We start from the raw sequence: 27,514 nt of genomic DNA on the forward strand, positions 1-27,514 counted from the left end.
TGAGAATGTGACCCTCCTTGACTTGGTCCAGTGGCTCGCCACGGATCAAGCAGGTTAGTTGTGCTGATACGCCTGTGTAAATGTATAGAAGCCATCATATAAGTGTGTATGGAACGTAAAAGATCTGTATGTTCCGGAGTTCAATGATGCACTAAAAAATCAGATCTAATTAAGTTGTAGAAAGGTTTAACACTTTCAGCGTAATCCAAAACATATGTTCTTGCCAAAATTTTAAAATCCTAAAATGGATTGTAGTCTTTGGAGGTTAGAGCAGCACACATTTTTCCCAAAAAAGGCTGTCAGGCTTTTCCCTTCATTTGACAACTCATATCCCAGGAAAAGGATATTGATGTGGACAATCTTTGATTTCTTTTTAATTGAATTTGTAAACCAGATGAGCAAACCCTAGAACAATGTGGTTCACTCTAGCCAAGTGTTCCATTTATTCATCATTCTTCTATATAGGACAATGCCTTCTCATCAAAATGTTGAAGTAACTCTGTTACTCTGGCTGAACACAGCAGGGGGCTATCCTTAACACTCTGTGGTAATCAACAAAATTGGCATTGAAAACCTAGCACTGGGAATGCTGTCAAATAGGTGCTCCCAGGCGGCATATTTTGGCAGAAAAACCCATTTGAGATATTACTGTTGTTTTGTATTTTTTCCGCACAATGTTATTCATTTGTGCCGCACTAAGTGCATTTTGTACTGCAAATGGTCGTGTGGGAGCGTTTCAATGTCTGTAGTCTAAAACTATAGGAACGAGAGGAACATGTATCAGTATCCTGATATCTGTCAGTCTTTCTAATATTGTCACAGTTTCTTAAATTGTATTTTCGCTCGGTGTGTTCCTATTGAGGAGACCTAGCCCGCGACTGTTTTGTTTTGTTTATTTTTTTGTTTGTTATCCCATTTCTTCTTGGAAGAATCGGGTGCTTGCTTAAAGTTATCCTTTTCAGAATTGCTCTTAACTATTAGTTTCCCAGGTCTGGCTCCCAGATTATCTTTACCTAGTGAATCATATGTTTCTTCAATAATCTTAGGCAATTCCCACTCCTGCAGTGCAGGAGTGAATTCCCTCAGGTGTTGGTGTATAGCCAAAGCTGCTGCCTCCCCTTTTATGTTACTTCACATAATCGCAGATACTTGGGCAAAATTGCCCATTAGTTTCATCCCCAGGTCCAGGGCAGGCTCTGTCCCGTGCTCATTCTGTATTTTCTTCAGTACATCTGGTATAACTGCTATTGAAGGGGTGCTATGAGTTCTGGCACAAACTGCAGCTAAGATTGTACCCCAAGTGGCACAGTCTTCTATCGGCGAGTCATCCCTATCGACAAGCAAGTTGTTTATATTCTGTTTTTTTCCTGCGGACCCGTGTATAGAAAATCTGCTTCAAGCTGAGCTGTTTTCTGCACTTTCCAGAACTGAGTTTGCTCCCGACTCGTGGGAATCTTTCACATAAGGACATTCAGTGTTTGGGGGCTGATACCCGCAGTAGCCAATTGAGGTTGTGTAGCATGAGACGGTTAAACTGTCAATGTTTGCATTATGCATTGTGTAAGATGCCTGTAAATTTTTACTAAATCTCTATAAAGTGTACACATTCCTGCTGCTGGTAAAGTAGCAATGTCTGGATGCGGTGTATAAGAATCTAAGACCAGCCAAGTCACTCCTCCTCCACTGAGCAGGCCGAGTCTCACGTTTTTAGTGGTATAGGGTAGGGTGTCCTTAAACCAATTAATACGCTCTTGGTAAATTAATGGGACTTCTATGGGCCCGTATGAAAAATATTCTTCAGGTAGTTTATTTTCAATGTAAGTGTGAAGTAACTATATGCGTGCATTTACAGTCAGGAATTTAACCCAAGAGTAAAATACCTCTGTTCTGAATGGTTCGTGTGCCTCAACCACGAAAGGTAACATCTCCACCCACTGCCAGGGGACCATGCTGTAATAGTTTCATAGTAACTGCCTGTCTGCAATTCTCTGTAATGTTTAGAGCAACTACCTGCTCTTCAATGTCCTCAGCTTGTTTGGTCATAGTTAAAGAAAAGTTTTTTTTATAAAAATGAATATATTGAGATATGGTATACGCAATAAAGGAACTTTCAATCCTCCAAGCTTGAAGTTATCTTCAGCCAAAACATATGGTAGACCTACTCAGCTGAGGAGGATTTACTTCCCTTCCCAGTTCGGATGTCTCAAGTTTAAATGTGAGTAGGAGTTCTATGAGAAAGCATGACTGAACTATTCAAATTGACTGTTAAATAAGAAGCCAACCAACATTGGCAGCGCCACGTCGTAGAGTTCCTACTAATCCATAGGATCTACGTGTTTGCTGAGCCACGTAAACTAGGGGCTTGGTGCCTAGACTGATTCCAGACACCCCCACAGGATATGTGGCTAAGCCCCCCAACCTTAACAGGGAGCAAATGGTTTCTGGCAACCGCTGAACATGACAACTCTGCCCCTCCCCCCCTCCCTTCCCCCCAGGGATCGTGGACACAGAACAGAACCTTTCACTCAGTCATTCGATCTCACTTATTCTCAGAGGGGTATACAAAGAATATACAGTGGGACGGTTTCAATATATTTATTGAACCAATGTTATTCTTGTATAACATATGTGTGCTGCAATGATTAGTAGACAGAAGCAGAGGAAGTTGATTACAAGCAGCAAAAGTGTAAATGGTAGATCAAGTTCTACCATGGTGCTAAAGCAATTTATATATGCAGGCATATAAAACAAGGTAGTAATCGAGCGTACTCCTACTTACTATGTAAACTCTACTCTAAGTGTACCTAGAGTGTGTGTAGGTGTAGAGCCAAGAATCCCCCTAAGGGTCAATCCAACCCCATTACCTGATGGGAGAGAATGAAAAACTTTGTCTTGGTCATGAACTGGACACCCCTCATGAGATGTCAGACTGCTGAGTGGAGACGTCTCTGCATGCAGGGACCCTTGGTTTCAGCTGAAGTGCCTCCTCTACTAATCTATCGGGATGCTCATCTTTTATAACAGAAAGCAGCCTTGAGATGTGCATATAGATTAGTGATGTTTAGTGCGAAAAGATACCTTGTACATGATGTTCAGGGCATTGTGATAATGTTGTGCAAAGCTAGATGTGTAAACAGGTTTAGTTTCAGAGAAACTAATCAACATTGTCGCACACGCAATTATGTGCAAAAGTTCATGGCTGAAATGGTATTGTGAGGACAATGTAAGAAATAAGGTACTTCGCTACATGGCCCTAACCCGGGAATATAACAGCTGGAGTATCTGACTACCAAATCATATATGCAGAATATCCAGATCACAAAAGTGAATAGTAAAGCGCCTTGAAACACTTGCATTAATATTACCATCAGGATCATGTGGGACAATTGGAATTCTCTCGCCTTTTGTTAGGATTCGATAGTTTAAATAAAAGGAAAGAAGACCAACAATTAATTATTAGGTGTGCTAAAATAATTATTAGTCAAATAATATGTTGACAAGATGTTAATGAAAAAATACAACACATCAGATAGCAAGGATAATATTTTCAATGCACTACCAACACTGTATGTTGTGAGGATTTTGCAAGAAGCTGAGTGATTCTATGACTACAGGGAGGCACGATGGAATACAGGAAATGCTTTCATATAGCTCGGGATCTCTGATGTGACTCGCGGAGATTGTATCTTTATAATATATGAAAGTGAGCACACAACCCATCCTTGAACTTTATGCCGTGCTACAAGTGCAACTGTAATTGTATTTCCACAATGCCCATTTTACAGGGGTGATGTTTCAAAACGCATTTTGTCGAGACTTCAAGTTATGCCAGGGCTGTGACCCCCTTGCGCAACATAAGTCACTGGTTTAGAGTTCTGAATTGTGCTCTTAGTGTTTGGTAGGAGATGGACGAAGCAATGCTAAGAATAGCAGCCACACTCGCCTTCAGAGGATGGAACTAACGGGGCACTGGATGCCTCCACTCTGCATCAGTGCAATCAGCGACCCTAACCATGGCCTGCCTCTGGCTTCATCCAATAATAAAGGCAGACCCCACAGCACAAGTGCAGCCAACCCATTCTGTGTGTATGTATCAGATACTTATATAGCACAAACCTAACCGAAATGCAGCAGAGCACTGTGCAGGCTCAAAGTCAGTGAACACAGTGAATGAGTGACTGGAGAGGAGGCAGGGTTTTGGGGAGTAGAAGTGTACTGTTGCTCAAGTGTGATACAGTGTTCTTCAAAGAGCTGCACCTTCAACTATTTCCAAAGCTGAAGCACTATTGGAGCAGTCCTGGTGCACATGGAGATGTTTCATATCCTGGTTGCACAGATGGAAAAGTCCTGCTGCCTTGTTTTTGCTTTTTTGTGCATTCTGTACTCCCCAGTGAACCGGCCTGGTCGTCACGTGCGCTGTGAAGTCATAGGTCATCAGCAGTACACTCATTGGATTGTTTTTTCTCAGAACAAGCGTGTTTTAGTATCAGTAAGCAGCTGTGATGTGAAAACATACTTCTATTTCTTTTCTTACAGAAGGAATACAATCACTACATAGTATATCTTTAACTGGTAACTGAACCATAACACTGATTAAAAGTGCACTGGACCACGAATCTCCCATTAAGAATGTGTGCTTGCATATTAGAACAGCACACCTTTATCAATGAAAACATAATACCCAGCCGCCTCTCTTCTACTGAAAATGTAGTATATCCTAAATCTGAAATGTACTTGTGGTCAAACAGTTCTATCCCCACAAACACGGCTTTATACTTCCTGTCCCTTAAAACATTTTAAGACCCTGTGCATGGAACTTATCTTCTTCGTGTTAAAATTCACGGCACAGTGCTAAGTGGCCAAACGTGCGGCTAACATTCATGTGCATTTTCAGAGGTAATAATAATCTGCAGGAAAAACACATGCAGGCCAACCGAAAAACCACTTACCTAATTAGTAGTTGCAGCCGCCACAAAATAGAAAAACATGGATCAACACTGTTATTAACAAGTGGCAGATTTGAGTGATGTTTAATTATGGCTTGATGAGCGCGGCCCTGGGCATTATCAGTCTGGACGGCGCATCTCCCACCAGCAGCCGGGTGGGCATGGGAACTAAAAGCCGCTGGCAGTGTCGCCGAAGACAGGCCCTCGCGCGCGCCTCCTGGCGAGGGCGTCATCTTCCCCACCTTCGCCCGCTTAAATGACACGTTAAGCGTAATTACTGGTAGGCCTTTAAAATAAACAGGATTGGAAGGGAAAATTGCCCCGGCGAGTGAACGAGACGCGCTCTGGACACGTCGCGAGTGCTGGCCTTAATTGAGAGTTTCTTTGACTGCGAGAGATCGCTGCAGCCAGTTTTGGCGGGAGGACAGTGATTATAACTCCGGAGACACGCCAGTATAATGGTGTCAACGCTGCGGGCAGAGCACTGAACTCAGCGCCACCGGGGTCCCTTGAAAGACGGGCGAGGATGTCGTGAGGTGCCTGGGTAGTCTTTCATTACAACACCGTGCCTACATTGACATCCGCCTTGCCACTAATATTTTTAAAAGAAGCGCTGTGAAACCTGCATGGACTCACCCAGGAACACAACGCAGGCCCCTGGGCGCGGGTGCTTGGACAACGGGGGCTGCGGGTAAAGGGAGGGAGGGGGGGTCAAATGGGACCCATTCAGCCCAAGGTCAATGAATATCTATCAGATACGAGATACGCAGGGGGGTCTCATCACATTCTGAAGGAGGCATCAATTTGCGTTACGCCACTGAACTCACCCAAACTACTCACTTACCTACGTTCCCCACCTTAAATACCCGTTCTGAGGATTTAAATCAATTTTTCGAAAGCTGTGAAACCACCGCTGTCGGGCCGGTGAAAAGCAGCTGTCGGGCTTAGAAAATGACAGGGTGGGAGAAGGCAGGAGCCGGAGGGAGGGAGCGCCCATTAAACTGGGAACGGCGCACAATATGTGTTTATGCCGAGAGAACAAATGGATGCTGAGCTGAGGCCAAGTTTATTCACCGACACAAAGCTCCGAACAGCTCTTCATCGGGGATAATTGCCCTTTGTGTTTCCGCCGCAATAATGGGCGCTAATATTTCCTTAAAGGCCCTAATACGACAGGCATTCTGTCAGCGCGCGAACGAGGCGCATTCTTCGCAACTGTGAAAGAAACTGAAAGACGCGTTCAATTATTACTGCCTGAAAAGGAGAGGGAGGGGTGCAAAAAAGCGCAAATTAGAGCTTCAAGTGTTATAAACAAACCCAGCCCTGTTTGTGCTTTCATAGGAATTCAGCATTTTGCTTTTAACAATGGTCCCGGTTCACAAAAAGACTGGGAGGGCTGACATTTTTCATTTTTTCTGTTCAGACTATACGCGTTTGCTGTCGTACACAGTTTTTGTGTTGGCAATTTCTATCGTTTGAAAGAATATATAAATGTATTGGAATTGTATTCGAAAATGAGGTCTAGAAAGCAAGGAATTACCCAACTATGGTCGCTCTAAATTTCTGAAGAAAAACCCAAGTGAGGGGGCGTAGCCAGGTTGAAGCAGAAAGATGGGGAGATGATATCAGTCCTTCAAATGCCTGCTTTGTTCCACAGAGTGCCAAGGATGAATGTATTCACGCTCGCCAACTGGAAGAATGCCACCTCCATGTTTATTTCAATATGGTTAAGTGACTGTAGTGTATTATGTAATACCAGCATACCTGACGCTGCACCCCATTACTCACACAGTGCTCGTGCTCGCTAATAACATGGACCATAAGCGAGTCAATGAACTTCAATTGTACTAAAATCTAAATTCTTGTCCACTTGGCAGGGGTGCTCCAAAAAGAACTAGCATTGTTCCAGCATCCTTCTTATTCCGCGCAATATTTGATTTGACCAAAGGCAGTCTACGCAGGTGAGCATAGTGTAAGAGCTCTGAAAAGAAAAAGTAGGGTGAGGAAAAATCAGGAGTAGGGCAACTGCAAGACTCTGACACCAAAATTAGACAGAGTGCCCACTAGCTGCAATAAATAGAGGCACATAAAGCAGCAACAGATGTTTAAGTTGTGGTCATGCAGATTTCTGTTGGGGGATTAACCAAGATCTCCGTACAGGTGGCTGATGTACCACCCACTGAGAAACTCAGGTACTGGTCTACTGGGAAAGCAAAATGAGGAAACCATTTCAATCATGTACCTATAGTCCCAGTAAGTAGAATGCCTCTCGATGTTGGGTACAACAAGCGTCATACCCTTAGCCTCCAGTGGCACATCTCTTAGTCTTAGTCTGAAAGGGAAGGGAAGGGAACTCTGGATGTGCAATTAAGGGTACTGTAAGACCACCCTCAATCATACTTAAACAAATGGGGCTTCTATAAACAACTAACCCATATCAGAAAAAAGCGATTAGGATGATGACTGCTATTATTCAAACCTTTGGATCCACAATATTTTAGTAGTCTTTACAGGGACCTAACAGTGACCCATAAGATTTCTTCAGGGGCTGGGCAGCAAAATCTGCACATGGATCTGGAAAGACATCTCCAGCACTTGCTAATTTTCCCAAATGAACACAAAGGGGCCGATTACGATGCCTGAGGGACCCAAATCCGTCCGGCATCATTATGGAACTGGAATCGAACGACCTCCAGTCATCGGTTCCAACCCAGGAATTAGGATGCTATACTTTGCTATGATGCATGCTCTCATAGCAAACAGCAGGGGTGCAGGGATCAACAGGGGTGGGGGAGGCAAAGCTTTTTCCCACTGCCTTTTTGTGCCGGAAAGGCCGGCACCGAAAGTCAGTGGGAAACTGCCATTGAAATCCCTCGCCCGGAAAGAGGCGGGTGGGGGATTACTGTGGGAGTTCCGAATGGCGGACGGGCTCGCCGAGTCCAACGTAAGCCATTCGGAAGACTTATTCGGATTCCCTTCTGATTGAGCGCATCGAAATGGTTCGGTCGGATGGGGATCTGAATGAGTGTTTTGGTCACTCCCTCCTTATGGCAGAGCAGTGTAACTAAAATCTCAGAGAGAACTTGGCCAGAACAAGTTGTAGATCTGGCTGAGTGCAAGCTATGTGAGACTCTCCCTGACTGGGCCTTCCTAGGTCTGTCCAAACACAAACATTAGTGTGACACCCTCTACTGGTGTGTGGAGCCGTTTTCTTGGCACACCCATATCTAATGTCAGTCTCACCAACTATTGATACACTCCCATCAGGTAAAACAAGGCAATTCCAAGAATTGGATGAGGTAGGCTCACTCACATGTGACATGCTTCATCAATTGCCACATCGTTTCACGTCAGAAAGGTGGTACTACCAGGGCGGACTCAACCTCAGGGTTGGGCTGGCCTGAGGGAGATCTTAGAAATTACTTATTTTTCTGGATAAAACCTTGGATCCAGTTCAATAGATAAAAAATCCTTATGATAAACCACAAAGTATCCTTTATTGAGGAGGTATCCTAGGTTTATTTAAAAACCATAAGGTGTTATCAGCGGACATATATGGTTACTATGATCATTACGTGATACTGAATGAACTTGCCAACATATTTCTGCCCTTTCTTTTGAGCCCTCATCAGGGCCATGTCTAACTATACCCACACCAAAGAACTAATAGTACAGATGAATGTATGTAGATAGGAACACCTCTTATTTAGACAAGCATCAGGCACAATAACCTAGTCAAGGGGGAGATAAACACACATATAGCAACAGTGGCAAAAACTAGTAGGTGTATAGCATTTCCCCCAGAAACTGAAAAGAGAGGGATTCTTTGGGTGCTGAATGGAGATGGCCCTGGTGAATATCATTGTTAGTAAAACCCTTCTCCTCACGTCTAGGCCAGGAGGCGGATTGCCCTGTGGGTCTTTCTGGTTGAATCACAGTCAAGAATTGTGATTTTACCCAGACTGAGTTCATGAGCCTCATTTCACTAGAAGGAACAATTACTGTGATATAAGGGCGACAAGAGCAGAAAATCTACTTAAACCCAGTACACCACAATCATCTTAGTATGAAAGCATAAGATGAGAGGTTGCTACCAAACGATCCTTGGCCTTATTCTTGTGCGGAATGAAACCCCCAAGCAGGGAAGCCAGATATGAACCAGCATTGAATCTAAGCATTAGATCAGAGGTAAAAGGCCCAGTGTCCCAAATCCCTGATATAACAGCTTGGGAAGAGGAATAAAGCTAGATCAAACTGCTTGCCTGGGGTTCTATCAGTCTCCATAGGAGAGATGCAGCTAATGACCATAAATAGCTCCCCAACAATCTCCCAGTGGGAGAAACCAAGTTAGAAAAATACTTCAATTTTACTCACCTTCTAATGGCAAGCATGGTGCTGCTTCAGAGGAGTTATAAATGAAGACAGTCAGCTACCCTGAAAACACCCACCAATGTCTTCTACTTGAATGTATTTCTTTACTCCTTGCTCAGCAAATGACTGGCACTTCCTTGGATCAGTCTGCTGTATCCCCAATCAAGTCCAACACAACAGCTGTGAAGTCTTACTCTACAACTGATCGCAATGATCTGCCATTTCTACAGAAGTGGGAAGAGCTATCAGAAACCCCTTGATGTATGAAATGGAGATGTACCATACCACTTTTCAACGTATATGCGCCTTGAAACTTGAGCAAAAACACCTGATAGTCGCACACACTACAGATGGAGGATTAGAGTTCTAGGAACCCATTTCAATCTTTACCTTTAAATGCCTTGTGTACCTATATCATGCTTTTCTTGCACCCTGTGTAATTCTGCTGCACATATACCCTCGTTACTCAGTCCAATGTTGTGTCTTCATCACACCCAGCCTCAGCAACTGCACCTTTCCACAGACTACCTAATCAGAAGTTTGAATACTGTGTCTCCAAGGACATTGGTTACCCTTGGGTTTCTCTGGTCCAGCTTTGCGTACTGCATTTCTTCTAAGGCGTTCCATGTGGCATTGTTTTCCTCCTCAGCAAATCTACGTGGGTTTGTGCTATTCCGGGAGGGTGGTGGCCAGCATTAGTATTTCTCTATCTTCCATGCCACAGCTGTTATTGAAAGGAGGCTGACAGCACATTAATGCTACACTAACCAAAATAGAGTCACTATTCTATTAATATGTTGAAAATTAAGATGTACTATTTTCATCCCCGGATCACGTTAAGAAGCTGTACTATAAAACAATTCCTTAGATTCTTTTTAGTGTTTTTTAAAAACCTTGTTTCTGTCTTCAGCTCTGCAAGCTATGCTCAACTCATTTTTTCCAACCTTGGTTTCATCTGTGTCTCTGGATTTCTGCAAGCTCCTACATCTTGGATTGGTAGTGCCTAAGTGTTTGCTGGTTAGTGCTTGGATTTCAATGACTGCCATATCTGGTTTATACTGGAATGGAAGAACTATATATCTGGTGGTGTAGACCCCAACCTTAACCTTCTGCAGTTTGAAAGCACTTCCCATATAGAGAAAAAGTAAAGACTTCTCTACATTTTAAATAGGTTTAAGGAAAAGCTCTCCAGTGCCAACATGGGCGAAACTTCGTTGATATGTTTCCTGAGGCTGATGGACTTGGAAGAAACAGTACATCCACGCCAAGTTACCAACATCTGATAATCAGGGAACCAGGAAGATAACAATACAAACATCTAAATAAGGTGTAATGGCAGAAAGCCTAGTTCACAGCAAATCCAAAATCCACTCGAGCTTGAAATCGCCCATGCCCACATGAGGACTGAGAAGGTAAAAGCAGACTCACACTCCTACTTGGTAGAATTATTACCAATTTTCATAGTTATGTGGTAGCTACCCAAACTGAAGATTCAAAGGGCATACAGAATCAAACAAAGGACAGCAAAGGAGGTATGAAATCCAATGACAAATTTATAATATATATTGCATTTTTTCACCGCAAGCACACTAGCCAGATACTGTCAGCAATCACAAAATAATACAGACACCATAACATACCTATTATTATAAGGACCGGCCATTGACCGTAATGAAGTGTATATTTACTATTCTAACTCCACACTTGCTTTGATATTAGGGTAGGTTTTAAAGCGCACTGAAGCAAGTCTAACTGCACTTTTAGTTTTTTAATACACTCACTTTAAAGCACCTAAACACAGTACCTGTCCTCCTAATGCACTGGTCCTCACAAAAATATTGTTTGTCTGGTTCTGTCGGTGTTTACCCACTCTATGAGAACCGATCCGGGACTCAAAGCATGGGTGTGGTGTCTCCCCTCCCCCCAGTGGCCATGACCAAAAGATTACAAGCTCTCCATCCACCCCTGTAAAGTGGGACGTAATATTTTGATCACTGGCATGGACCGTATTGTAAAAAAAAAAAAACACAGTAACTGAGGCTATGGACAGCCCCCCACTCAAGATGGCAGAAGCAGCCACATGCCAAGGAATGGAACACGGGTAGAAGACTGATGGAAGATATCCAGGGCAAAAGACGCACATTGTGGGGGAACACAAGACCAGGAATTAAACAAAAGTGCAGTAAATAACAGAGCTATCTTATGATAGCCTCTTATTGGATACATCTAGTACACTAAATAAATCCTCAGACTGATAAAGGAAAGACAATGCAAATTCTGTCTAATTACTATTGTGATCAGAATACAATAAATAATGCAGTGATTTATTCTAAGGCAATTTTACTAAAAATCACTCTAGATCTTGTATATAGCTGATATATCTTTCATGAATTTAGGAAGTGTTACTTATTCAATGTTTCTTGTCTGTTTTCAAATGCACTATCTGAATGATGCCCTGAAACTGACTGTTCAATGGTTTGCCAACAACCAGCTCAAACTGAATGTCCAAAACGGAGTTCTTTCGCCTCTCCCCCTCAAAAAAATCCAACGACATCCTGAAATGGATTAACTCAATCACAGCACTCAACTGCACACTGACCGTAGCGTAGTGGACTCTGCCAAATCTCTCAGGACAATCTTGGACAGCAACCTGAATATGCGTGAACATATCAATTTGATGGCCAAAACTGCCAGGTTCCATATGAGCTACTTGAGAAAGCTGAAACCCTTCCTTGAAACTGCTGACCTCAAATCTGCTGTTCAGGCGTTAGTTATTTCCAGAACTGAATATGGCTTCTCTACCCTATCTGGCCTACCAAAGACTTCCACGGCCCCCCTGAAGGTTTGTCTCAATGCAGCAGCTAGACTCTTATCTGGCACAATTTTTTTTTTTACCACATTTCACCACATCTGAAGGCCTTGAACTGGCTTCCTCTTGAAGGCAGAATCCAGCTTAAGCTGGCCTGCATCACACACAAAGCCTTGTACACAAGCTCCCAGGCTTATCTCGCCCAGAAAATGGTGGTATCTGGGAGTTCCAGAAACTCCTGGTCCGCCAGAGACTGTGTACTCCAGCCACCCGGTTTCCGCAAGGAGAAAACGTACAACTGAGCGTTCACTGGGGCTGCACCAAGAATCTAGAACTGGCTACCTTCCTCTATCAGGAAAATGCTGTCTCTCAATCTTCAAAAAGGAAGCCAAAACCTTCCTAATGAGCAAGTTCCTCCATTAACTTTCTGTTGTTGCACATTCCGCATCTTTCATGGCTTCAGTTTCTGTGCATAATCTCCTGTAATGCTTGGCCCTCTCGGTGTACCAATTCCCACTCCTTCTAATGTTCTGCCAGCTCTCTCCACCATTTGATTTCTTTTGGTTCGCTCAATTACAATTGTTTGCTTTCTCCTTCTGTTGCCGGCATGTCGCGATTTTAGTACTAAACCGATTATTGTAAATGACCCTAGCCTTTGTCCTATTGTAGTCTATTTCTTTACGCCGGTTTTGGTACAGTACTAATCATTGTATATAACTTGTGCCTTGTCCTATTGTAATCAATTCCTTTACCCACCATCCTTGTATTTTGCCTATGCCTAACCTGTACGTAAAGTGTTTATCTCTGTAAAGCGCTCTGATACCCGGGTCATGTTTGCGCTATATAAAACCTCAAATAAATAAATAAATACATTGAAATAACTGGAATTGGGGCAATGTTCACCAGCTCTAATTTAGTAAATATCAGCTATGACTTAAATGAGCTGCACCCCATAGGAATTATTTTGTACGTTTTAACCGTGAATTTAGGAATTGCTATTAATTTCCTCTTGAACATAGTTGCAATGTACTTTTATTTTCTCTTTTATTGAATGGTTGTAATTAACTGTCAATAAATATTATTATACCACTTTACCTGTCACATAAAAAAATACTAAACAACATAAGTGCTCTCACTAGCGTGGTCAAGCCCATCCCAACAGAAATAATTTCAATATGTAGAACCCAAGGATGAAGCATGGCAGTGGTTGTGGTTGAAGGGTAATTTTAAAAATTTGTAATGTTGTTAGGGGATTTTAGAGGATCCAAACATATGCTACAAGTGTTCACAGAAAGTTACCATCATATGTTGCAATATTATCTTATGTAGTTTTCTTTTTCCTTGAACTTCAATGTGCTTTAACCTTGTTTTGCTCATATTATGTCTTTCTTAAGAATTCGTGAAAACTTATGAACAAATATAAACTTTTTGAATGAGAGGTCTGAGGACAAGAACAAAAATACTAAGAAGTAGTGAAGAAATGGGACTAGCATAATATATGTTGCTAGTGACTACTGGAGATCCGAATTGCGAAAGGCCAGTTTTACATGAGGGGAGCAAAAACGCAGAAGACCAAATGCTGTGATTGGTCAAGGATCATGAGCGTTATCCCCAAGACATTAAACGAGTGTGTCGACGCGTGTCTTAAGATGTGAGTTGGGCTTTTTTGGTGCTGAGTCCAGGATGGAATTCAGAATGATCTGTGTGGAGGCCATGGGAATACTCCATAGCAGTTGGGTATCGTTTATATCTGAAGAAGTGTGGGAACACTGGGTGGTAGGAATTTTGTAGATACCTGCAAATTCCAAATCTTTGCCTTAGAGAAGTGTGAGTAAAATCCATGATTTTATTCAAAGTTTGACATTTATGGGGCATTGTGGGTAAGAAAACATAGTGGGATCCACACAAGTCATGTCACCCAGTACTCCCCTGGGTACTTAGTTTTCAGAAATATATGGGTTGCGTATGCTTCCCTAAGTGTTGACCAAGTCCAAATACCGTAGCGCTATTCAGCAGATTGGGTGAATTTTCAAGGTGAAATATTGGTGTTTCTTTGTTGTGTTTTGGGGCTTCTCCTGTTGCAACCGATAGGTCCAGCCATAAAGCTGGGGTGACATTTTTATGGGAGAAATGCGTGGGAACATGGGCTAGCAGAACATTTCTTATCAAATTCATTCCTCTCCATTTTTGGCTCCCAAATGTAAGCCAGTGTGCAAATAAGAACACATTTTGCATATTGCCCTCTAAATGACAAGATGGTATATATTGGTACCTTAAATTCAGAGTTATAAATAACCACAATTGCTAAACTCAATACATTATCCACATAAAAAAAATACATAGCTTTCCTTTATGCCTATTTTCCATCCATTAGGTTTTACCATATTAATTGATGTATACTAAGTATGCAAAGAATAACCATTGTAAGCTGCAGCTCAGTTGTTGGCTCCGGTTATCATGTGTTTTTGGACAACCAACATACAGTATAACATGCCTGGCCATCAACGTATATAATGTTTACCTAGTTCTATTTTTTCTTTCTTATTTTCATTATTTTTAGATTTCAACAATTTGATTTTTTGAGAAAAACCACAAGAGTGCTACACAAACAACCCCTTGCTTAATTTAGCCTAATTTGCAGAAATGTACAGGTTTCCATGTTAACCCATAGGTTTCACATCTGTTTTGACAACAAAAAAAATATGAATAATCGACTACCACTTAGAAAAAAATGCAAACACTGTGTTAAAAACAAAGATTTCTTTTTTTTTATAAATCTGTCTTATCCAGAAAACTGGGAAGTGGATGATTTTAGTACGGCAAACCTTTGGTTTACTTCCACTGTTAGGAAGAAAAAGAAAAACGTACTTTCTTGCACAGCACTTTTTTCCATTTAAAAATACAAAAACAAAATTGTACTACAAGTTGTCTATTTACTTTGCTCCTTCTAGGGGAATTCACAAACCATGGGTTGTTTTGGAACCCCCCACATATGGGGGTAAAAGAGGAAGCTAGTTTGGCCTGGATACCTCTGTGGTAAAAATAAATATGAAGGCCTAAGCGTAAAGTGCTCCAAATATCAAAAAAAGGTTCAGCACTGGAGGGGAGTGGGGAAAGCCTCAGTAGTTAAGGGGTTAACTGCTATTATTGGTTATATTTGTACTGGAAGATGGTGAAGGTGAAGAAGGACCGAAAAGTTAGGGAAAGATAGAAGGAGTGATAAATGAACGAGTCAGGAAGGGAAAGTAAGTAAGAGAGGCGGCAAAAAAAGGTATAGGAGCGAAAGAGTGCACAAAAAAGAGCGAGAAAAATTAGGGAAAATGCACATCTGTATTTAAAACGCGCTTGAGAGCTGGAATGTTATCTAAAAGGAGCTGCTATTCAGCTCAGAGCACTCCTTGTTGGACTATGAACTTCCTCTATTTACATCGAATCCAGTTACTTATTCATAAATTCACTTCCATTTTTAACCACTGTGGTGTGGGCTTCCCTGGGATCTCAGATTCTACTTCCTCTTCTCTGCGTTAGCAGTGTTTTGACATGATAAGTGCTAGTTTTATTGTCCTGGTATTTTACAACACATCTCCGTGTTTCTCCTAAGGCGCGTTGTGAGATCCGCCTGAGAGGAGAGGGTACAACATGGAGTCAAAACAATAGAACAAAGCCAGGCAGAAAATCTGTGCTGCGGAGTTCAAAATCTGCTTTGTTGTTTTGAAAGTCAGAACAGGCTTGCTGATGGAGCGGATTCTCGCATCTCCTCTGGTTGGCATGTGATACCTGCATTGCTAGCTTGAATATACATGCACTACCATGAACAAGGTTGCCCTGGATCTTAGCCATGGGAACGTCTTCGCCCACTCGATTTGAGATGGTCATCCAGGCCCGCTTCACAGCTTTCGCAATTGTTTTGTGTACATTAAGGGCTTGGGGTGTGATCAGGTTGCTCTCCATCAAAACGAGGGCAAGAGCAACATACGTCCCAAGCACTCAGAATGAGTCCTCACTGGCGTCTCCTCGGCCACTACACCAGGATCAATGCTAGCTGAAGACATCTTTGTGTCCTCATTCAAGGCAACTATGATCTGGCGCCCAAGCCATAATCTACAGCAGCAAGATGAGCAGATGAGTGACTCGCACTGTGTTAACTCAGGCCCATCAGCTGCTACCTCTGCGTAAGAGCTCTGCAGTACTTACAATTTAATAAATCGGACTAATGTACTTTTGAAAGTTAAGTGGTCCTTGAGTTTCTGCGGGCTTGTGAAGCTGGTGGTTAATATCTGTGATTATGAATTGTTTATTAGCACGATGCCACCTTTGGTAATCAAATTTGATCGCTAAAAAATGTTAAATGGTGCACCGCAGAGGGGGAGTGGTCAAATATTGCGTCTTATGACGTTCTGCATTATCTTTGGAAGTCAGATGGTTTATGAGGTCCCTTCCATCACTGTCACGTTCGCGCAAGCACAATCAAGCAATGAAGACGCGGGAAGCATATAAATATAGGAAATTGACCCATGTGAAAAACGAGAAAAACTAAGAAGAACTTAAAACTGCTGCATTTGAACTATGGCTTGGCTGTTACTCAATATTGGTGACTGCTGTAATTTCTAGAGTAATGCTCTTTGTCTATCATATATGGCCCAACATCATCGTTTAGTATCAATCATTTGCATGCCTTATATCATCTATTTCATTTCTAAAGCACTCTAACATATTTCGGTCCCTCTCTCACAAACAGTTCGTTTGTTTTATAGTGCTGCTCATACCAGTGTAGGGTGTCAGCACATGTTACATCAGACACACATATCAACACAATGATTTCGTGGGTACTCCAGTCTAGTAAATGTTATTCGTAGCACATCTCCCCTGACAACAGCTGATGTGTTTAATAGGTAGTTCATCCATCATGCAAGCAATAGTGTGGGATGAAACTGAAGTGATTTGCAGTGTTCACAAGCATTCCGTCTTGTGTACTGCAAGAAATCGAGCTCAAATATGAAATTAGCAACTGGGGTACCAGGCCAGCATGATATACGAAATTGAAAATAACCCGCAGTGTCACCTGTGACCTTAGTACTAACACAGAGTTATATAGCAATGGGGTAACCCGATAGGCCACTGGATTCAGGTAAAGTGTGGCACAAAAGTTAGCGTCACTGTGGAGAACAATCAAACCACATATAAATAAGGAAAAGATCCTTGTTATCTAATCAAAAATCAGACATCACCATTTAATTGTACCCAAAATGATTGTGATTTTATTTCATCACAAAACCGGAGTTAATCAAATTATAAGGCACAACGTATTTCATGTTTAAACTATTTTTTGGGAAAACAGTTGCACAAAGGGTGGGGTGGCAAGTGCATGGGAGGGATTTGTGATAGTGATGTGAAAAGGGAAGGTAGTGCACATATATACATCTGCAATTAATATTTACAACCTATCCAGCCAGACGACTGACCAGCACATATACGGCAAATCATAACATAATTGATGCAGATATCAAATCTCTGTCATCCCTGTTTGAATATAGGACAAAATACTGTCAACGTTTCGACCCCTATAAAGAACAGGAAACTTTGCGCCTTGGGAGTGGGGTCTTCATCAGGACTGAGGTGAGGGTAAATGGGAGGCACCAATAAAAGTCAGCAAGATCACTTCAGGCTGAAGATATGGAAGGTGGGCCTCATGCGCCATCAGAATATTCACGGGTGCTCGTGGGTTAGATTACAAAGGCCACGGATCAACTCCAGATGAAGACCCCACTCCCCAAACGCATTAGTGGAATTCATGTAAGAATTGCAAAAGAAGTTCTCAAAAACATTAACTGGAGTTTAAACACACACACATTCAATACATACTCACTTTTATTGAACTCATCCAGCTTTTTGACAGCATCATCGCGCTCCTGCTTGAGTCTGTCATACTGTATTAGGAAATAAGAAGGAAAAACACAATGAATTGAGGAAAGCACAGTATACTATCCATTTAATAAATTCACACCAGTAACAGACTAGGTGATATATAGAAAGTGTGAAAAAACATTAATATTCGTTGGGGTTGAAAGCTGAGAAACGTATTTTTTAAGTAACTCACCAAGGATTACGTGAACACTATTTGACTTCTTAGCTAGAATGGGATTTTGGACTACAGGAAAATAAATAAAATACAACAAAATACCAGACTGTGCAATTCTACCGGTTCCTCTATTCATTTGTCTTTCTCTGAGTAGGTAGGGAATCATCACAATATATAGAAATATCATCATAAAAAAAAAACTTTATTTGGCCAAAAATGGCCATAAAAGCACATATAAAAATACTACATAACATGGGATTAAAAGCAGAGGTAAAAAAGAGCAGCATTGCATTCGTAGCATTATGCTAACCATTGCCCTCAGAGAGACACCAACTAGCACAATAAAGACATGTTTTGTGGTCATAGTCCATCTCAATTTGTCTTTCTGACCCCCCCCCCCCCCCCCAGCCCCACATTGATGTTTAAGTGAGACATAATAAAGTGCTTATGCATCCTACGGTCAAACTTAGGCAATCATGGCTCAATTGTCCCATTACCATGTTGTTGTTTAAGTAAAGCAGTCATAAAGTGCTTGTGCATCATATAAAAAATCTGTGAACTAATAAAGTGCTTTTACATCACACAGTGAATCTTGAAAATGATTACATTACCTAGATAGTTGATTTGCTAAAAACGCTTGTGTGTAGATACAGGGTAGCCATGTTCTAATCTATCGATAGTAACTAATCATACAGAAAAAAAATGGACAGTCGGTTATTTGAACATTATGGTTAAAAAATGTTTTTCTTCAAGGAATTGTAAAATTGCTACTTACAATTTAAATATATAGAAATATAAATGGGCAACAGTGAATTAAAACAATGTTTTATGCTATGTATGACCCCGAAATTATCTGCCCTGCTTTTATTAGCTACAGAGTAAATTTATACTTGTATAGCGCACTACTCAACCGCAAGGGTCTCAAGGCGCTTGTACGAATACCGCTGTGGAACCCATCCTGGCTTTCCCTGTGAAGCGTCCACTCCTGGGCACCCCCAAGGTGGAGGCCAGGCATCCTTAGCGTTGTGGGGGCCGTTGTGGAGATTAAGCAAGCTATTGCCCAGAGTTGCAGAGTGGGACTCCATGATTGGAATAGGCACCAGCCCTAGGCAGCGCACCCAAACCAACGGACCACGCACGCAACCTGGGCTTCATCCTGGACTCCTCCCTGTCGATGACCAAACAAGTCAACGCCGTCTCGTCTTCATGCTTCAACATCCTACGCATGCTCCGTAAGATCTTCCGATGGATCCCCACCGAAACCAGGAAGATGGTCACCCAGGCACTCGTCACCAGCCGACTAGACTACGGAAACACCCTCTACACGGAACCACAGCCAAACTGCAGAAAAGACTCCAACGCATCCAGAACGCCTCCGCACGACTCATCCTGGACATCCCCCGCCACAGCCGCATCTCCGGACCCCTGAGAGACCTGCACTGGCTCCCCGTCAGCAAAAGAATCACATTCCGCCTCCTCACCCACGCACACAAAGCCCTCCACGACCTAGGCCCCAGGTACCTCAACAGCCGCCTGACCTTCTACACTCCCACCCGCCAACTACGTTCAACCAGCCACGCCCTCGCCGCCGTTCCGTGCATCCAAAGAGCCACCATGGGAGGAAGATCCTTCTCCTACCTGGCAGCCAAGACCTGCAATTCCCTCCCCATCCACCTCCGTCTTACCCAAGACCACCTCTCCTTCAGGAAGCAACTCAAGACCTGGCTGTTCGAGCAGTAGCGGACCCCCGCCCCCCCTCCTCCCCAAGCGCCATGAGACCCTCTGGGTGAGTAGCGCGCTATACAAATTTCTTGATTGACATTGAAAAGTGTGTTTTCAAAACGAAAATGTGTATATTTTCAGACATTATAAGCTAATGATTGGAGAAAACGCATGATTTTTCAAAACAAATTTACAGCTGATATTTGAGTGATAAATCATGCAGTATTGAGGAGACATTACTAATATATGGCCTTTTTATTGTTTACCTTAATACTGGCACCCATGCCTGATACACTAAGGCAGGAGTCTTCAAACTGTGGGGCGCGATCCCCAGGGGGGCCGTGGAGTGATAGGAAGGGGGTCGCGCATTCCCTTCACACTTCTGCCCAGGCCCATAGCTTCATCCCCCCTCCTTCCCCGTAGTGTCTCCCAGCCCGGGCTGCTGCAGTGCAGCTCGCGCTGCTGGGGGCTAGACTGGGAGGTGTCTGGAGTCTTATCTCCGGCCGCCTGAGCTTTTCACAGGTCCATTTGCATATTTACATGCCTTTGTTAACTGTTTACCTAGGCTTAATTTTTTTAATGGTTCCAGTACCCCCTGGGTCCTACTCTGCCTATTCCTTACCTTTGTATTTTTACACTTACTACTGTAGTGTGAGAATGTATTTAATGAAAAGAAATATAAAGTTGGGTAGCCAAAAGAAAAATGCCTGCCGTGTGGTGTTTAAAGAGCCCGCAGAGACCTGCTCTTCACACTAAATAGAGTTATAAATAAAAAAGTATGTATTAATTAGCCATGTGACTTTTCTGTCTTTGTTCTCTTTAATTATCAGTCATGGATCATTGATGCAGCCCTAGAACACAATTAAAAGTGCTTTCTATTTATATTTGCTGTTCTAAGTATTCACAGATAAGTGCTAAACATACAGCTTTAGGTGACTGGTTATTTCTGGGCCATCAAAATAATGAGCTGTATCGGCACATTATTTATTTCCTCCACCCTCGATCCCTGATTAATGCCACTATAGCAATAGTTGAACTTATATCTGAAACCCTACGCTTCAAGTTTCTCGGAATGCACCCTGCATTCAGACAACTCACTACATATTCTCGCCTTCACTTTCACGCTCGCCCTGCACTCACACTGATCACCATGCAGTAATAGTGATCACAATGCACTCACAAAGATCATAATGCACTCACAGCGATCACAATGCACTCACACTGATCACAATGCACTCACACTGATCACAATGCACTCACACTGATCACAATGCACTCACACTGATCACCATGCACTCACACTGATCACCATGCACTCACACCATTTACCCGCCCACCCAGCACTAATAGTGATCACAATGCACTCACACTGATCACCATGCACTCACACCATTCACCCGCTCACCCTGCACTAACAGTGATCACAATGTACTCACACTGATCACCATGCACTCACAACATTCTCCCGCTCACCCTGCACTCACAGTGATCACTCTGCACTAACAATGCGCTTGCGTTGTTCACCCTGTACCTCACCCTGCAGTCACATGAGCACCCTACTCACCCTGCACTCATGTGACACTTCACTCAGCTGTCTCCCCCTCACTGCTCAATCTGTAGATCACTCAAACAAGGCCATCACTAACCATGCATTAATTCATCCCACTCTGCACTTACAGCCGAACCCAAATTCATAAGGTCACCTCACTCACCCTGCAGTCACTCCTTTTACCCTACTCTCACACTGTTGCATCGCTCACTGTGCAGTCACTTGGGTACTCTTGTCACCCACACAGGGTTTAGAATTTTTTGTCAGGAGGGGGTCCTTACGCCTGAAAATGTTGACAGGGAGGTCTCGGCATCCAAAAGTTTGAAGACCTCTGCACTAAGGGGATCACTTCTGGCAATCTTGCAAATAGTGGCCAGCAATGTAATCTTGTCTGGTGTGGTCACGAATACAACGCTTTTATTATTAGAAGATCGGGATGATTTTCATTGAACAGAAGTAGCTCTTATTATAGAATTTATTGGAGGTCCCTGCTGTCAAGTGTCCCTCCCTGCATGTAGAGCATTCTGCTGTTTAGTGTCTAAGCTCGCACACTATGTCGTTGCATATGCACATTTACTTACATATACTGTAAATATTAAAACGCACATTCAAAACATATAATCACTGCTGCAAACTCACAACGCTCCATTATAGTGTCAGAACTCGAGGAGAGACGCATTCATTGCTCCAAAACAGGCATCGATGAAGCCAGCAAAGTTAGCCACACTGCACCAATCCTCACAGCCACTTCCACCCGTTACAGCAAAAACAATGTGTAAACAGGTAATTACAGCCAGCCAGGAATTCCAGCCTCTAACATCAACCTGTCAACATAATGGCCTCACAGCTGTAAAATGTTCTTTCTCGGTGCGCCTCTTTTGCTTTCAGCAAAGAGCAACTGCTGGGCCAATCACAGGCCGCGTTCTCCCCAGCTGACAACACCAGCATCGATGAATCACGGCCTCGTGCACATGCCGCTCCCATCAACACCTTTGGTACCAGCATCTGCGGCGCGTCTCGAGCAAAGTCACCACAGTCAGCATCCGAGCCTCGCCTTCTGAATGCGGCAGCTAGGCATGCAGTCATTCCCTATTAAACGAGAGCAGTGGAACAATAACACGTTTTGCCCATGTCAAATAAAGGTATGCCCTCACACTGGGAGATAATAATCCAAGAACACTTTTTCTTTGGTAGCACTGAATCCTGGAACTGAAAGGAAAACGGCGGAGGTGGCACTTTTTCAATTTCTTTTCAAAATAATCACTGTGAGGTAAAACGAAATGTTTAAGTAAACAAACATACACAAGGGCCTGCTTTAGAGTTGTTAGTAACTAAAAATCCTCCAATTTCTGGAGTACTGCATACAGAGTAAATCTACCAGTTGAGTTATCTCCAGAACACTGTCCATATGGTGCAGGACATTAATTCCAACTGCGCCTTCGTGACCAGTGAGATGAGAAGTAGAAATGGCATTGAAAGGGCAATGGGAGGGCAGAGGCAGCATCTACTAATGGGGACCCCGACACATCCATTTGTTGCAGCCCTGGGGTAACATTACTCTGCACCCCCAAAATTATACAGAACAGCCATAAAGATTTCTGTAGATGCACTGCACTGTCAGTACCATCCATGTCCTGACCCTATAGCCCTGTCTTGTACTGTAATTGCATTTGTATAGTGCTTACTACCCCTGACGAGGCGTCGAAGCGCTTTTGTGTTGCAAGGACATACGTATTATCGCTTACATGAAGATGTATGCACTTTGAGAACCGCCAGATCAACGCTGTGTCCTCCACATGCTTCAACACCCTCAGCAAGACCTTCAACTGGACCCCCCCCCCCCCGACTCCAGGAAGACCGTCACCTATGCACTCATCACCAGCCGACTGGACTACAAAAACGTACTCTACACCGAAATCAACAAGACACTGCTCCGCAAACTCCAGACCGTCCAGAACGCCACAGCCAGACTCATCCTCGACATCCAACGACATAACCACATCACCCAGCAACTAAGAGTCCTCCGCTGGCTCCCCATCAAAAAAACAGAATAACTTTCAAACTGCTCACACATGCCTACGAAGCCCTCCACAACACTGGACCCCAATACCTCAAAATCTTCCACGTCCCCAAGAGAAACCTCCGCTCTGCCAACCTAGCCCAAGCCACAGGCCCCCGCACCCACAGGGCCAGAACGTGTGGAAGAGCCTTCTACTACATCGCGGCCAAGACCTGGAACAAACTCCCCCTCCACATCAGTTGAAGCCCGACACTGTACCTATTCAGAAAGGATCTCAAGACCTGGCTCTTCGGATGACCACAGAGCTGTTCAAACCACCCTCCTCCTCACGCCTTGAGACCCTCATGGGTGAGTAGCATGCTCTAAAAATCCCCGATTCATTGATTGATTGAATTACCCTTCCTTATACTGGCCAGAATTTGGACAATTTCAGAGAGGCAAATATGTATACTACATGAAATCCTCTAATAACGGGATAAAACCCAGGTATTAATTTTGCAATTACAGTCCATTTGTGACATCAATCAATTAATCAATCAATCAGAAAATTTGTAGACCACATTACTCACGCGTAAGGGTCTCAAGGCACTGGGGGGAGCGTGGGGGAGGTGCTGCTACTGCTCGAATAGCCAGGTCTTGAGTAGCCTTCTGAAGGTTAGTAGGTATTGAATCTGCTGTAGGAAGATGGGGAGGGTGTTCCTGGTCTAGGCGGCAAGGTAGGAGAACGATCTGCCGCCGGAGTTCGCTCTTCGGATGCGGGGGACGGTGGCGAGGGCATGGTCGGCGGAGGCGAGCTGGCGGTTCGGGGTATAGAAGGGGAGTCGTCTGTTGAGGCATGCTGGTCCGGTGTCGTGGAGTGCTTTGTGTGCGTGGGTGAGGAGCTTGAAGGTGATCCTCTTGTTGATGGGTAACCAGTGCAGGTCTCTCTGGTGAGGTGTGATGTGGCTGTGTCGAGGGACGTCGAGGATCAGGCGGGCCGAGGCGTTCTGTATGCGTTGCAGTTGTTTCAGCAGTTTGGCCGGGGCACCCACGTAGAGGGCGTTTCCGTAGTCCAGCCTGCTGCTGACGAGGGCCTGGGTGACTGTTCTTCTTGTGTCGGTGGGGATCCACCTGTATATCTTGCGGAGCACACGGAGGGTCTTGAAGCAGGAGTATGAGATGGCGTTGATTTGCTTGGTCATGAAGAGTGTTGAGTCGAGGATGAACCCTAGGTTGCGTGCATGGTCGGTGGGTGTCCGTGCTGCACCCAGGGCGGTCAGCCACCAGGAGCCATCCCAGGCTGAGGGGGGGGGAGTTGAGGATGAGGACCTCCGTCTTGTCCGAGTTCAGCTTCAGACGGCTGTTCTTCATCCATTCGGCGACGGCTTTCATTCCTTCATGGAGTTTGGTTTTTGCGGTGAGTAGATCCTTGGTGAGGGAGAAGATCAGCTGTGTGTCGTCGGCGTAAGAGATAATGTTGAGGTCGTGTAGTCTGGCAACGTGGGAAAGCGGGGCCATGTAGATGTTGAACAGTGTTGGGCTGAGGGATGATCCTTGGGGTACGCCGCAGATGATCTTGGAGGTTTCGGATCGGAAAGGGGGAGGCAGACGCTCTGGGTTCTGCTGGAGAGGAAAGAGGTGGTCCAGTCCAGTGCTTTGTCTCGGATTCCTGCGTCGTGGAGGCGTGTGCGTAGGGTGCGGTGGCAGACCGTGTCGAAGGCGGCTGATAGGTCCAGGAGGATGAGGGCCGCGGTCTCGCCGTTGTCCAGCAGGGGCCATATGTCATCGGTGGTGCTGATGAGGGCCGTTTCGGTGCTGTAGTTGCTGCGGAACCCGGACTGGGACGTATCCAGGATGTTGTTCTCTTCGAGGTAGCGGGTCAGCTGTTTGTTGTCGGTTTTCTCGATGACCTTTGCCGGAAACAGGAGCAGGGAGATGGGCTGGAAGTTCTTGAGGTTCCTCGGGTCTGCCTTGTTTTTTTTAGCAATGCGTTGATCTCGGCGTGCTTCCAGCTCTCCGGGATGATCGCGGTCTCGAAGGAGATGCTGATGGCCTTGCGGAGATGGGGTGCGATGGTGGTGCTGGCCTTGTTGAAGATGTGGTTTGGGCAAGGGTCTGACGGGGAGCCAGAGTGGATGGTGTTCATGATTTTGATGCTGTTGTTGTCGTTGATGTTAGTCCCTGTGAGCAGGGGGTCGCTGTGGGTGGTGGCCGTGGAGTCTGAGGTGTCGTTGGCTGTCGTGGTGGTCTGGTTGTTGAAGCTGTCGTGGATGTCTGCGATCTTGCGATGGAAGAAGGAGGCAAGGGAGTTGCACAAGTCCTGCGATGGTGGGATGTTGTTGGTGTTGGAGCAGGGGTTGGAGAGTTCCTTCACGATGTTGAAGACCTCTTTGCGGTTGTGTGTGTTGTCGAGGTGGAATTTCAGGTCTCCAAGGAGGATGTAGTCCGTGGAGGCGAGGGCGTGTGTGCTGACGAAGTCGGCGATGGAGTCGCTGAACTGGGGCCGGGGTCCAGGTGGTCTGTAGATCAGAGTTCCTCTGAGGGTGGTGTGGGAATCAGTGTGGATCTGGAAGTGCAGGTGTTTGGCGATGCTGAGGGTGTCGTCAGAGGGTGGACTTGTGGATGATGGCGATTCCCCCTCCTACTCCATTGGTATGGTCTCTACGGGTGATTTTGTAGCAGTCCGGGAAGGCTATGGTGATGTCAGGTGCCGAGGAGTCATTCATCCAGGTCTCTGTCAGGAAGGCAACATCCCGGGAGGATGTGTCGAGCAGGTCCCAGAGTTCGACGGCGTGTTTGCATGCGGAGTGGGTGTTCAGTAGAATGCATCTGAGGTGGTTGCGTCCTGTCATGGTGGCGGGTTGGTGGCAATGTGGTGCTCACAAATTACCACATTGACATAGCTACTCTATCATAACATAAAAGATAAGGTAGACCCAGCCTTTCATTATAAGGATATTAGAAGTCACTGAGAAGTTGCATGACCATATTGAGGAATGAGGCCCAAGACCAAGTTCCTTTACAAGGTCATGGAACTCCAAAGTGACTTATAATATCCTTATAATGTACGGAAGAAGGTGCTTTGCTCCATATAATACATTGCAATGCCATCATCCTGGTATTTCCCGGCCTCACATTTTGAAGCCGATGAATATTTCAGGAAGAAGTTCATTTAGTATTTTCAAAAATATATGTACAACTACAGTACAAAAGACCTTTTTGGAAAACATATTATATTCTTACTTCGGAAGTTGCCTGCAATAATTCAATTATAGACAGACTTTATACAGGAACTACAGGCACCCATGTCTTATCAGTTTCTCCACTTGATTTGTGACGTCACAATCTTCCTGCAAGTGCCAGATGCCACAGTAAGTCAGGCTTCTAATCAGAAATTCAAATATAGCTTAAAGAATGAAAGGCTTTTCAAACTTTTCTTCCAAAATATATTTCCCGATAACCTCTCTGGAGGAGCCAAGATGGCGGCTGAGTGAAAGATCTCGGGAGCTCACCTCCACATCGCTTCATCCCCGTAGACGAGCATCGATGTCGGGGGCTGCCTAGTATGCGTCCTGGCCCTGAAAACTGGCCGCGCTGGCAGGAAGGTGTGCGGGTGCTGAATGCAAGGTGAGAAGGTTGACGGATGACAGGTGGGAACTGCTGCTCGCGCTGGGAAGCACTCGCCCGGTTGCTGCTGACACTGGTTCCAGGCTGGGGGAATCCCGTCAGGTGCCGGTCGGAGTCGCCTAGCAACGTAGACGCTGGCTCTACGGAAGCGTCTCGGAAGGAGAAAGTGATGGCAGTGCGAGGAGCACGCAGCAATATGCGCTCCACAATCCTGGCAAATACCTCTGTGGCAAGCGGGTCCCCGACCCAAAAGTGGACCTCGAAGCTAAGAAGCCCGGTCAAAGTATGGGTAAGAACAGCAAGTCTAGTAGCTGGAAAAATTTGAAACTGCATACAGCAGGCAATGTACCGGTCGGAGGATCGGGGAAAAAACACAGCCAGTAATCACCAGTTTGTTTGCTAAGAAGGATAT

At 44.4% G+C, this 27,514-nt stretch overlaps 1 protein-coding gene across 1 annotated transcript in view; it reads right to left on the minus strand.

The window, feature by feature from the left end:
- Nucleotides 1-27,514, minus strand: part of SHTN1 (shootin 1) — a 630,861-nt gene that overhangs the window by 451,719 nt on the left and 151,628 nt on the right. The window contains exon 3 of the mRNA XM_086922914.1: nucleotides 17,993-18,053. Within this exon, the coding sequence (XP_086779040.1) occupies nucleotides 17,993-18,053 (61 nt within the window). The remainder of the gene's footprint in view (nucleotides 1-17,992; nucleotides 18,054-27,514) is intronic.

The sequence above is a fragment of the Lissotriton vulgaris genome, chromosome 5, assembly GCF_964263255.1.
Source record: "Lissotriton vulgaris chromosome 5, aLisVul1.2, whole genome shotgun sequence".
Lineage (NCBI taxonomy): Eukaryota > Metazoa > Chordata > Amphibia > Caudata > Salamandridae > Lissotriton > Lissotriton vulgaris.